General features: G+C 40.7%; 1 protein-coding gene across 3 annotated transcripts in view; it reads left to right on the top strand.

Moving 5' to 3' along the window:
• flna (filamin A, alpha (actin binding protein 280)) overlaps positions 1–10,321 on the top strand; it is a 77,003-nt gene extending 66,682 nt beyond the window's left edge. For all 3 annotated transcript variants that reach the window (XM_028583926.1, XM_028583928.1, XM_028583925.1), the window contains 9 exons: positions 483–605; positions 1,186–1,452; positions 1,661–1,798; positions 3,318–3,433; positions 5,055–5,187; positions 6,398–6,574; positions 7,593–7,811; positions 7,924–8,121; positions 8,792–10,321. In XM_028583926.1, coding sequence (XP_028439727.1) covers positions 483–605; positions 1,186–1,452; positions 1,661–1,798; positions 3,318–3,433; positions 5,055–5,187; positions 6,398–6,574; positions 7,593–7,811; positions 7,924–8,121; positions 8,792–8,976 — 1,556 coding nt within the window. In that variant the 3' untranslated portion in view covers positions 8,977–10,321. The remainder of the gene's footprint in view (positions 1–482; positions 606–1,185; positions 1,453–1,660; positions 1,799–3,317; positions 3,434–5,054; positions 5,188–6,397; positions 6,575–7,592; positions 7,812–7,923; positions 8,122–8,791) is intronic.
• The last annotated feature ends 2,483 nt before the right edge of the window (positions 10,322–12,804 follow it).

Below are 12,804 nucleotides of genomic sequence, written 5' to 3'. Positions count from 1 at the left end.
ACATGTCTTGATTCTTCAAAGTAGCCACCATTTGCTTTTTTATTAATAAGGGAAAAATTCCACTAATTAACCCTGACAAAGCACACCTGTGAAGGTAAAACCATTTCAGGTGACTACCTCATGAAGCTCATTGAGAGAACACCAAGGGTTTGCAGAGTTATCAAAAAAGCAAAGGGTGGCTACTTTGAAGAATCTAAAATATAAGACATGTTTTCAGTTATTTCACACTTTTTTGTTAAGTACATAATTCCATATGTGTTCATTCATAGTTTTGATGCCTTCAGTGAGGATCTACAATGTAAATAGTCATGAAAATAAAGAAAACTCATTGAATGAGAAGGTGTGTCCAAACTTTTGGCCTGTACTGTACATACATATGTGGGTAACTAAATAGACAAAAGTTTAACAAAACTTAAAGAGCAAATCAATGTTGTTCTGAATTACTAAAGTGTGTGTGTGTGTGTGTGTTTGCGTGTGTGTAGGAAGTGCATTCACCGTGAAGGTAACAGGGGAGGGCAGGATGAAGGAGAGCATCACGAGGAAGAGGAGAGCAGCATCAGTCGCCAATGTCGGCAGCCAGTGTGACCTCAACCTCAAGATCCCAGGTGATGATGACATTATGATGCGTCGTAGCAATCCAACTTCACATTGTGTCACAGTTGGTGTGCCTTGTTAGATGTGAAGTCTTTTGGTGTTGGGATTACTTTGGAAAACCCTGGTCTTCCTGATTTGAAGAGACTGCCTTTGTCTATTGTCTGTGTGTGAGCTTAAAGTGAAGTGAAAACAGATGTTTTGGCTTCACTTAACAATATACAAATGTTGTGGGCGGGGCTAAGTTTGGCTGGCATCCAGGCTATGGTCTGGTATGCAGGGCTTTAAATTAACTTTTTTTTGATAACATGGCTAGCAGATTTTTAAAGTTACCAGCCACGCTAGTTACGTATCCAACGGTTATACGAAATGTCACAACATAGAGTTCATGGGAAATGTAGGATTAGTAATTCAAGCAGTGTTGCCAGATAAAGATTACGTTTCCACATTTTAGCATGTTACGGATACACGTCATCAGTGTTTTAAAAAAAAATAAAAATACTTTGTTTCATTGTCATTGGAAGTTCAAAGTTACAGATTTTCTCTGCAGGTGTGTCTTCAGTTATTCAAACGTCTGTCTGCCTGTCTCTTCAGAGATCAGCATAGCGGACATGACGGCTCAGGTGACCAGCCCATCTGGCCAGGTTCACAAGGCCGACATTATGGAGGGAGAGAACAACACCTACTGCATCCGCTTCGTCCCCACCGAGACGGGCGTGCACACCGTGTGTGTGAAATACAACGGCGTGCATGTGCCTGGCAGCCCGTTCCAGTTCACCGTGGGCCCCCTGGGAGAGGGTGGGGCTCATAAGGTCCGCGCTGGAGGGCCGGGCCTGGAGAGAGCAGAAGCTGGAGTACCAGGTTGGTGTGGTGGCTGCCGGATTATTAGTTTGTCTTATTAGTTATTCTATTTTAGCGGTTTTATATTCTCCATAACTGCTCTTTAATGTGTTATGTAAAGCACTCTAAATTGCCTTGTTGCTGAAATGTGCTATACAAATAAAGCTGCCTTGCTGTGTGCTGCGATATATAGTGTACCTGACTGTTTTGGCCCCTGTGTTGTGTGTAGCTGAGTTCAGTATCTGGACGAGGGAAGCTGGTGCCGGAGGTCTCAGTATTGCTGTGGAGGGGCCGAGCAAGGCTGAAATTGCCTTCGAGGACCGAAAGGACGGCTCCAGTGGAGTGTCCTACATCGTGCAGGAGCCTGGTGAGAGAAGAGACAGGGATAGGTTTATGCATGAGAATTAAAGGGTAACTTTGGTTTTTTTTTCAACCTGGACCCTATTTTCCTGTTTGTGTATCTATGAGACTGACGACTGGTTAAGCAAGACCGCTGCAGTCAGCAGTGGCCAAACAAGCTCCAATGTGCTGTAAGTTATAGGGCAATTGCGCACCTTCAGTTTACGACCACAAAAAATGCTTGTTTTGCCACTGACATGCTCAGATTATTGTTCTAAGTGTCTGACAACATTGTGGAAAGGCTCTATTTAAAGGAACACGCCGACTTATTGGGAATTTAGCTTATTCACCGTAACCCCCAGAGTTAGACAAGTCGATACATACCCTTCTCATCTCCGTGCGTGCTGTAACGCTGTCTGACGGTTCCAGCATTAGCTTAGCCTAGCACAGATCCTTCAGGTAACTGGTTCCAACTAGCCTACTGCGCCGAATTGTGACAAAATAACGCCAACATGTTCCTATTTACATGTTGTGATTTGTATAGTCACAGCGTGTACAACAAACAACTAACATGAGACACAGCCATCTTCTAACAGTAAACAAACCGGGAACTATATTCTCAGACAGGCTTGCTGCGAGCATATCACTCCGCCCAAGTACTATATTCTTCCGCCTGAGAATATAGTTCCCGGTTTGTTTACAGTTAGAAGACGGCTGTGTCTCATGTTATGTTGTTTTTTGTACACGCTGTGACTCTATAAATCACAACATGTAAATAGGAACATGTTGGAGTTATTTTGTCACTTATTCGGAGCAGTAGGATTACTGGAACCAGTCACCTGATGTTCTGTGCTGGCCTGATGCCGCTGGAGCCGTTAAGACAGCATTACAGCACGCACGGAGATGAGAAGGGTATGTATGGACTTGTCTAACTCTGGGGGTTACGGTGAATAAGCAAAATTCCCAATAAGTCGGCGTGTTCCTTTTAAATAAACAGTAATCTCATCATAGTAAAACAAACTGAATTCAAAGTCGACAGAAACCACAGTACATAAAACTATCTTAACCAAAAGTCGTCTTTCCACTGTTTCAACAAACACCACTCTGGTTCGGTTTAAGTAAACCCTTAATTTACCGATTTGCAAGTGAAAATATGCTTGCTCTATACACGTTTTAAAGTAAAGGATCTTACTCTTTAACACAAAGGTCTATCTCTGCACGGATCCTTTCCAGAATGTAGTCAGACACTTAGAATAACAATCTGAGTCAGTGGCAAAAAACGCTCTTTTAGAGGAAGTAAATTGACAATTTGCCACCAATGAGAAAAGAAGGTCCAGGTTGAAAACAACTGCAGTTACTTTTAAAGCATTTGCAACAGGAAAAAAAACATCCAGTAAATGTCTCCTCTTTGGTGGTGTTTTTAATACTCTTTTACTCTCCTGAAAAAAAACTATAATCTGTATGCTGTTGACTGTATGCCTGCTGCTGTTTTTGCATTTGTGTGACTATTTTTGTGACTTCCTGACTTGACATCCGTTCTCCTGTAGGAGACTACGAGGTGTCCATCCGCTTCAACGACGAGCACATCCCCGACAGCCCCTTCGTGGTCCCTGTGGCCTCGCCGTCAGACGACGCCCGTCGCCTCACTGTTGCCAGTCTTCAGGTGAGGCTCTGAGACACACACACATCCGTGTGCACACACGCCAGGCCACAGTGCACTGCCTACAACGCAGCAGCAGATCAGAGTATGTCATATATCAGATTAAAGCAGTCTGAGTGCGGACAGAATATCATGACAGTTCAGTTTTTTGGTTTTTACACAATAGACAAATATGTCCCGCCCATAAGGACTTTGATAGTGTGGAGTTAAGTGTAATAGTTTGTTTTAAGTCGAGTGTACTTAAAACGTATATAGCAGAGCAGAGTAGCGACTGGTTTAGCAGGCCAGGATGCTTATAGTTGCATAAGATGAGAGTTCAGAGGTACAGGCACCTGCTGCTGCATTGTTAGGCAGTGCAAGGGCTTCTGGGATACTAGAGGACTGTGTGTGTTTCTCGTGCCTCATTCTAAAGGCTGCCAACAGCCTCCCAACTCCCAAAAGTGATACGGGGCGCTAAAGGGTTAAAGAGGTCTCACATGGGCTACTTTCACTCTGTCTTTGTTCTCACTCGCACAAATACAGGCCAAACTGTGGAAGCCCACTTCTAACCGAGAAAGAAAAGAAAAAAGTTCAAGTTATGCAGGATTTAAAAAAACCATCTTGTGGTAAGGTAAAATTGTGAGATGCTAAGAAAACGTTATGACTAAATCAAAATTATAATTATTACATCAATCATGTCCATCAAAAATGTGACTCATCCGCAGAGCTAAATGGAATCTGTGGATTTTTTATTTCTTTATAACCGTTTTCAGCAGTGACCCAGAATAAAAAGCTGCTGAATTTAGCGGACCGTTTCTCCGCTTGGGGTGGAGATGTGTTAACGTTTATTTCAATTCTTTTAAATTTGTTGAAAATCTGTGTAAAGTTCTGCAAAATTGTTACTCCAGCAGTTTCCGTGTGGCCCTGCTCATCATGTTGACTTACCATCAGTAGTTTTATTTTTATCGTGCATAACTTTTCATATATTTTTATTCTTTTTCTGTTGGTAATAGGTCTCCATACAACACTGAATTTCATACATTATCATGTATCTTCACCTGCATGCCGACTCCCCCCCCCACATAAACACAGACATAAACTTATAAATATACTTTATTTTTTGGGCTTTTCCGCCTTAAATTTTTGACAGGACAGCTAGGTGAGAAAGAGAGGGGGAAGACATGCAGGGAATTGTCACAGGTCGGATTCGAACCCTGGACCTCTGCGTCGAAGCATAAACCTCCCAGTATATGTGCGCCTGCTCTACCACTGAACCAACCCAGCCACACTTATAAATATACTTAAGTGTCGAAACTGACTCCTTCTCACAACATTTTTTTACTTTTTCTTTCTCTGTTCTCTTCAGTTTCTGTGTGACTTACACAAAAACCTGTCTGCTTTCTCTGCCTTTTCACTGCACAGCCCTCCTCTTTAGCCTTGTTAGCAACCTCCAGGTAAGCTAAATAGTAGCCTAATGTATATGAATATGATACTGTGGCGATCATGGTGCTATTAAGTGGGCCGTATTGAGTAACTGTTTGCCGATGATCGTGTTCAGCGGGGGGGGTGAGGTTGGATAGTTATGTGGTTGGTGTTAAATAATGGCGATGCAGTGTTGAGTGTGTGAGTATGTGTTGTCGAGCAGGAGTCGGGTTTGAAGGTGAACCAGCCGGCATCGTTCGCCGTCAGCCTGAACGGGGCGAAGGGTGTGATCGATGCGAAGGTCCACAGCCCGTCTGGAGCTCTGGAGGAATGCTGCGTCACCGAGATCGACCAAGGTAACCACGCGATGGTATCCGATAGGGCTGCACGATATGAGGAAAATATGCGATAACGTTGTTGAGAATTGCGATAACGATAGAACTTGTGATAAATGAATACATTTTAAAGTGTACTCAGTTTCTGCTGGTTTCAGTATTCTGCTAAAATACAACATATTGAATATAAAATGCAGCTCTAACAAAAGAATGACCGTTACATTGTAAAGTGCAGTTTTCTACTGATATTTCTTTCCAACTAACACAAAGAATCTCTGAATGTCTTCCGCGATGTGTCGCAGCCTTTCGCGATGTGTTTATTGCGCCGGTTGATATCGCGATGATAGAAAAGCGATATATCGTGCAACCCTAGTAACCAAACTGACCTAAACACCTTCAGGGCCCTATCTTGCACCCGGCGCAGCGCAAAGCCCGACGCAAGTGTCTTTGCTAGTTTAAGACCGACGCAGTTGTCAATTTCCCGTCCAGCGCCCGCGTCGTTTAAATAGCAAATGCACCTGCGCCCATCTGAGCGCCCATGGGCGTGCTGCTCTTACAGGGAGGTGTGTTCAGGTGCATTCTGGGCGTATTGCTATCTTGAGGCAGCGGAAAGTGATTGCGCCATTGACCAACAAAAACCAGCATTTCATTGTTCTATTAACAGCGCATTAATAAAATGTGCCTAGGCTGGTGCACAGCGCGCGCACACTATGCTTGTTACACACACACACACACACACACACACACAGTGTATGCAGCAGCACACAAACATGCAAAAAATGTATATGATCCCACGCGCTTTTAACTTCACGCACGAGCAGATCAGTTTTTTTCTCCTGAATATTTCTCCTTCCTGCTTTGCAAATCCTCCATTATAATAGCAATGCACCAAGGTCCAAACGCGTCTGGCTTTTAAAGGGAATGGGAGATGACCCTCTGATTGGTTTATTGCATGTTACGCCCCAAAATGTACTAATGGAGACACTAAGTACAACCCTTTTGAACCATGCGCCCGGCGCACGGACCCTTTTTTCTGCCATTAAACTAGCAAAAGTGGATTCGTACACGCCCTAAACGCACCCGCGCCAGGCACCTCACGCCGTGCGCTTAGACCGTTAAAACCGGGCCCGTAGCCTGCTCACACCGGAATGATGTCACAACATGATCTTGTTGCTGGAAATCTAAAAACATTTTCACGTGCCTTACCATTCCTCGCCTCTCTGTTTGCTAGATAAGTACGCAGTCCGGTTCATCCCCAGAGAGAACGGTCTCTATCTCATTGATGTGAAGTTCAATGGAAGTCACATCCCTGGTAGTCCGTTTAAGATCCGAGTAGGGGAAACGGGCCAGGCTGGAGACCCTGGGATGGTGTCGGCCTACGGGGCAGGACTGGAGGGAGGCACCACAGGTAACACACTGCCCCTCTACACAACACAATAGGACAAAATTAAACGGGATGGAAGTGAATTTCAGCATACCAGTCCAGTGTTTTCCATAGGTTTGTGGAAGACTCATGTGCACCTATTTGGCGGGGGGTTTAGGGGTCCGCCCTCAGGGAAATGTCATGTTTTTCAATAATAAAAAACCCCACCATTTCACTCCATTTTGGACCTTTATTTTTACCATATTTATTAAATTCAAAGTTATCAGATCATCAGGAGTTATCTCAAGATACTTTACAGATAGAGTAGGTCCAGACCACACACACACACACACACACACACCCACACCAGAGACAGCGGTGCGACAGTGGCGAGGAAAAACTTCTTTTAAACAGGCAAAAACCTCGGACAGAACCAGACTCTTGGTGGGCAGCCATCTGCCGGTTAGGACTGAAGAGACACAGATATACAGATGTAGAGAAATATGATTCATAATAATTATAGAAGTTGGTATGATGAGCAGTGGCAATTACAGTAACAATACATATAATAGAACTATGACTACAAATAATAGTTGTAGCAGTGCCGGGCGTCAAGAGGACCACGGCAGCAGCTGCAACCACGATTGAGGGAATCCGAGGAAATCTGCGAGGCGAGAAAACCTAAGGACTCAGGGAATAAGCTCCCAGGAGCTAAGTTAGTAACAAGCATTGCTGGGATATCAATGCGCACAGATGGAAAGAGATATCATGAAAAGAGATATCCGTGTCTAAAAGGTTGAAAAAGCTAGAGCAGATCATAATAAATTAAACACACTCAAAAAGCTTAAAGTTAAAACTTGCTAAATAAGTCCACTGGGGACAAACTGTAGTCATGAGATCTGAGAAAAGTCATTTCATTACATTCCTTCAGTTAGCGGTGCCCAAAACGGCTTGGGTGCTGCTTAATGCCTTATAATGTCTTTTCTGGTCTCACTAAACATTTTGGCCCCATCCTCAACTCAGTCCTTCCTGTTCCGTCTCTTTTTTTTTTTTTGCCTCCCAGGAAGTGCATGTGAATTTGTGGTGAATACGAGCAAGGCAGGCCCTGGAGCTTTGGCTGTGACCATCGACGGGCCCTCCAAGGTGAAGATGGACTGCGTGGAGTGCCCCGAGGGCTACAGGGTCACCTACACCCCAATGGCTCCTGGCAGCTATCTCATTTCCATCAAGTATGGCGGCCCTTACCACATCGGCGGAAGCCCCTTCAAAGCCAAGATCACTGGTGAGGAAGATCTTTGTTTTAGGCAAAAGGATTTGAGTATCAAAAAAAATGCAACAAATAAAGGAAAAGATTATAAACTGAATGTGAAGACCCCCTCGTCTCCATCTTCCAGGTTCCAAGCTAGTGTCCAGCCACAGTATGCACGAAACCTCTTCTGTCATGGTCGACCCTGTGACCCGGGCCATCAGCTGCTCCCAGCAGGGTGCTCCCACCCAATCAGATGCCAGCAAGGTCGTCGCCAAGGGCCTGGGCCTGACCAAGGGCTTCGTCGGTCAGAAAAACAACTTCAGTGTTGACTGCAGCAAAGCAGGTGTGTAGGACTGTGATGTGAAGTGCATTTTTTTTTTTTTGTGCTTTTTTCTTTCAAAAAATATGTCTACAAACAATCGTACAGTGTATGGAATAGTAATAGTATTGCATGCTCAAATCCTGAGCGTGCAAAGGGACATTTAGAAAGCAGAAAAAAGGTTTTGAATGCATATAAATTGTGGGAGGAACTATTACCTGGTTCCAGAAGTAAAAGTCCCATTCAGTATTGACACGGACACTGTTTTTGACTCACAGTTTAATCTCTTCCATGGCTTGAATCAGCATTAAACTCTCCCAGGCATATTATCAGTCCAACATATTAACAATGTCTGGTTCTCTGATAAAAAGTTAACACACCCATGTACATTTAGGGGTTGTTTAATTAAGTACGTCTCCCAAGGTGCATTTTGGCAAGAAACCAAGCTTAAATTCTATCACGTTCATTTCAGTTTTAATTTGTTTAGCTATAATATGTCAGTCCTAAAAAAAAAAAAAAAAAAAAAGAGCGCATTATTTTCTGCCAGTTCTCGTGACATTGAACCCCAGAAATTGAACAAACTTGACATGAGATGGCGCTGTGCCGCAATTGTAAATTGTAAATCTAAACTATTCTAACTTTGCTAACAATATATTGATTCAGATACTCACGTGTTGCGTCTCTGCCCCCCCAGGTCGTAACATGCTCCTGGTTGGTGTGGACGGTCCCAAGGTCCCCTGCGAGGAGATCCTAGTGAAACATTTGGGCAACCGCATGTACAACGTCAGCTACCAGCTGAAAGAGAAGGGCGAGTACATCCTGGTGGTGAAGTGGGGAGACGAACACATCCCTGGCAGCCCCTACCACATCACTGTCTAAAAGCCTGGCGCCACAATCAGCAAACATACCACTGTTTAATACAACTGAAATTCTATCCAGAGTCTAACCGATCATTGTTTACAAGTCCAAGTCCCTCCCATGTTACAAATTAAGATTTCTGGCATTTTTTTTTTTTTTTTTTTTTGCGTCTTATTTTATAACTATTTAACCAACTAGAAAACTGTCACATCAGTGTTTACACTCAGCCAGATCTCTGTGTTTTTCAGACAAGTGAATATTTCAAAAAAAAGCAACACCATTCACTGTAACCCAGTCCAGAATCTCCCAAAGATGAATGCATGGAGACATGCAGTATTCCTCTCTTTCTGGATATTCGCTCCATGTCTTGTTTTATTCTTTTGCTAACAGTCAACAATTTAGGGAGGAAAAAGATGCACCTTTTTTTTTTTTTTTTTTCATTATTATGGTAAGCCGGACAATTGTGCCTTAGGCCTTCATTTTTCTTTTTCTTTTTTTTTGTTACATTTTTTAGTCATGCACATAAGTGGACATGAGCAGATTTGTCTGAACTAGTGTACAGTGATAGGTTAGCTTAATGTAGTGTAGCAGCAGTTGATTTTGGCCCCGCTGAGCCCAGCATTGGATGGAAGGTTACTGTTTACACTGGAGGAGCTACATACTTAACATACAATAATAGTGGATTCCGTTTTATATTAACAATCACAGGACTTGGACCAAAGAGTGTCGCAAGCAATGTTCCTTTTCTGAGCAATGGGTTTATATGCCCCACGACACACTTTGATGTGAGATCTTTAATTGTCGGTATACTAAAAGTCTAAAGAACGGCTCCGTCTGTTACTTAGAACTCCAAATGCTCGGCACTGTTCCAGCCCGCTTCAGCATGTGGTTTTCACCAACCCAGTTGTTTTACCTGCTGCTAGTGTGATCCAGTTTTAGGCACTGCTGTTCTTAAAGCCGTAATACGGATTAGGATATGGGAACGATTCCAAGAGATTTAAAGATGAGGCCACATCCTGTGTGAGCAGGGAGGAGAAAGACACATTTCACAGTAGCTTCCTCGTGGTTTGTCACACGTGCTCTCTCAACACCGCTGCTGGGAAACAACCGCTTTTTCTTTTTTTGTTTGTGTGTGTTTTAAAGTGACCTGCATATTCATTAGGTTGTAAAACTCTTTTGATACAGAAAGAATAACACCAACGTTACATGCGATGTGTTTTGTTGCGGTTCACCTTTAAATATGGAACTTTTTTTCATATCGATTTAAAAGGTTTAAAAAGGGAAGTTTCTGAAGTCGTGCTGGACAGAAGGGCTGAAGATGATGTTGTGGTTTGTCACGTCCTAAAAACATGATGACCAAAAAAAACAAAAGAGAACAGATGATTTGCTTTGTTTTCTGCTCAGTGTTTGTATCTCTCTCCCCCCCCCCAGTCAGCCACCACTCAACCCCCTCCCTTTACCCTTCCAGCTTGCTTTGTGCATAGTATATCTTTCAGAACAAAAAGAGAATCTTGTCCTAAATATAAAAAAAAAGGCTTTAAACGTGTTTGTAAGACAGTATTTTGATACACAATAAAGTTGTCTAAGTATTTTTCTGTCAATCAAATGGCTGTGTGTTTTATATCTTTAAACTTTGTGGTTCACGTTGAATGAATGGATACATTAAGACGCTAAATCATGACAAATATAAAACCGCTTATATGTGCTGTAGACAAATGTAAACATTCGGAGCTAAGCCCGAAACTAGGGTAAGTTTTTTCCCCAACAAGTCCACCAAACCATACGACGATATGGTTTGTTTATTCCTACCCTTTAAAGGTGCAGTAGGTACGACTTATAAAACTAACTTTCGGTCATATTTGCTGAAAATGACCCTATGTTCCAGTAGAACTACATGAAGCAGGTCATTTAAAGCGCCCATATTATACTCATTTTCAGGTTCATAATTGTATTTTAAGGTTGTACCAGAATAGGTTTACTCGGTTTAATTTTCAAAAAACACCATATTTAACTGTGTCTAACTGTGTGTCAATCACTGCTCATGCACACACATTCATTCTCCCTTGTGGGGGGAGGGGCTTAGGAGACCCTTTTGGGCTTTAGCAGAAAGGGGGGAGGGACTGAGAAGTTGTTGATGTTCCAATTTTTTGGCTAAGTCCTGGATCTTCACAATCCTACCTACAGCACCTTTTAATACGACCCACAGGAGCGTTCTGTCCTCGTATCTAGACCAGAGATCGTAACGGTCACAATGACTGCCGACGTTGGCGACTGATGTGGCTCTCCTCTTCCTCGTGATGCTCTCCTTCATCCTGCCCTCCCCTGTTACCTTCACGGTGAATGCACTTCCTACACACACACACAGACACACACACACACACTTTAGTAATTCAGAACAACATTGATTTGCTCTGTAATACCCGTTTTTTGGTTAAACTTTTGTCTATTTGGTTACCCACATATGTATACGTATGTATATATATATATATATATATGTATATATATATATATATATGTATATATATATATATATATATATATATATATATATATATATATATATATATATATATATATATATATATATATATATATATATATATATATATATATATATATATATATATATATATATATATATATATATATATATATATATATATATATATATATATATATATATATATATATATATATATATATATATATATATATATATATATATATATATATATATATATATATATATATATATATATATATATATATATATATATATATATATATATATATATATATATATATATATATATATATATATATGTATATATATATATATATATATATATATATATATATATATATATATATATATATATATATATATATATATATGTATATATATATATGTATATATGTGTGTATATATATATATATATATATATGTGTATATATATATATATATATATATATGTGTATATATATATATATGTATATATATATATATATATATATATATATGTATATATATGTGTATATATATATATATGTGTGTATATATATATATATGTATATATATGTATATATATGTATATGTGTATACATATATACACATACCTCCCCCCTTCACTCCACCCGTGGCCTGTGGTGTGTGTTGAGTACTGATTTAATAATGAGCCTTTAAAAATTTGCTTGACTATGCCAGTTTTTTTATTTTATTTTGATGTGAAGGTTTTTGGTTTCATCAGTAATATATAAATATGATTTTATTTTACAGACTCAAAGTCCAGATAGAACAGTACACAAAACATATTACAAGAGGGGTACATACATACATACATACTGTACATACATACAAAGAGCTATGCACAATAATTAAAACAGGTACAGATGTGTGTTCCAGTGTTTCCAGAGTAACTTTGATGAAGCCCAGAGTAAGCAGGGTGGCAGTAATGTTAAGTGTCTATCCACAGAAGTTTCCAGTGAGTGGAAACTGTGTAGATTACAGTGTACTGCATTACTGCAGTCTGCAGCCAACGCCCTTCCTGGAAAACTCCAACTCCATATTAGGCCTGAGTCACTTTCTTCCTCGAGAGAGAATCCTATTGGAAGAATTCATAGCATTGTTTATGCAGAGCTTTGGACATGAAGTCGTTTATGTATATGATTGAGACCAACTCGATGTGCTCAAGAGGCTAAGTTTAGGTGCCTTAGAAAGAAACTACATTTAGTAACAATAATTTGAGATTCAAAGTAAGTTGTTAATGGATGGGGAACTTTATTTATTTTACTTATTATTGTACTTGTTGGAGTAGCTAGTAGTATTTGTTCCAACTTTGCATGGTTTGT

Source organism: Perca flavescens, chromosome 7 (assembly GCF_004354835.1).
Source record: "Perca flavescens isolate YP-PL-M2 chromosome 7, PFLA_1.0, whole genome shotgun sequence".
In the NCBI taxonomy this organism is placed as follows: domain Eukaryota; kingdom Metazoa; phylum Chordata; class Actinopteri; order Perciformes; family Percidae; genus Perca; species Perca flavescens.
The sequence above is the reverse complement of the archived record's forward strand: the minus strand, read 5'-3'. Positions and strand labels throughout refer to the sequence as shown.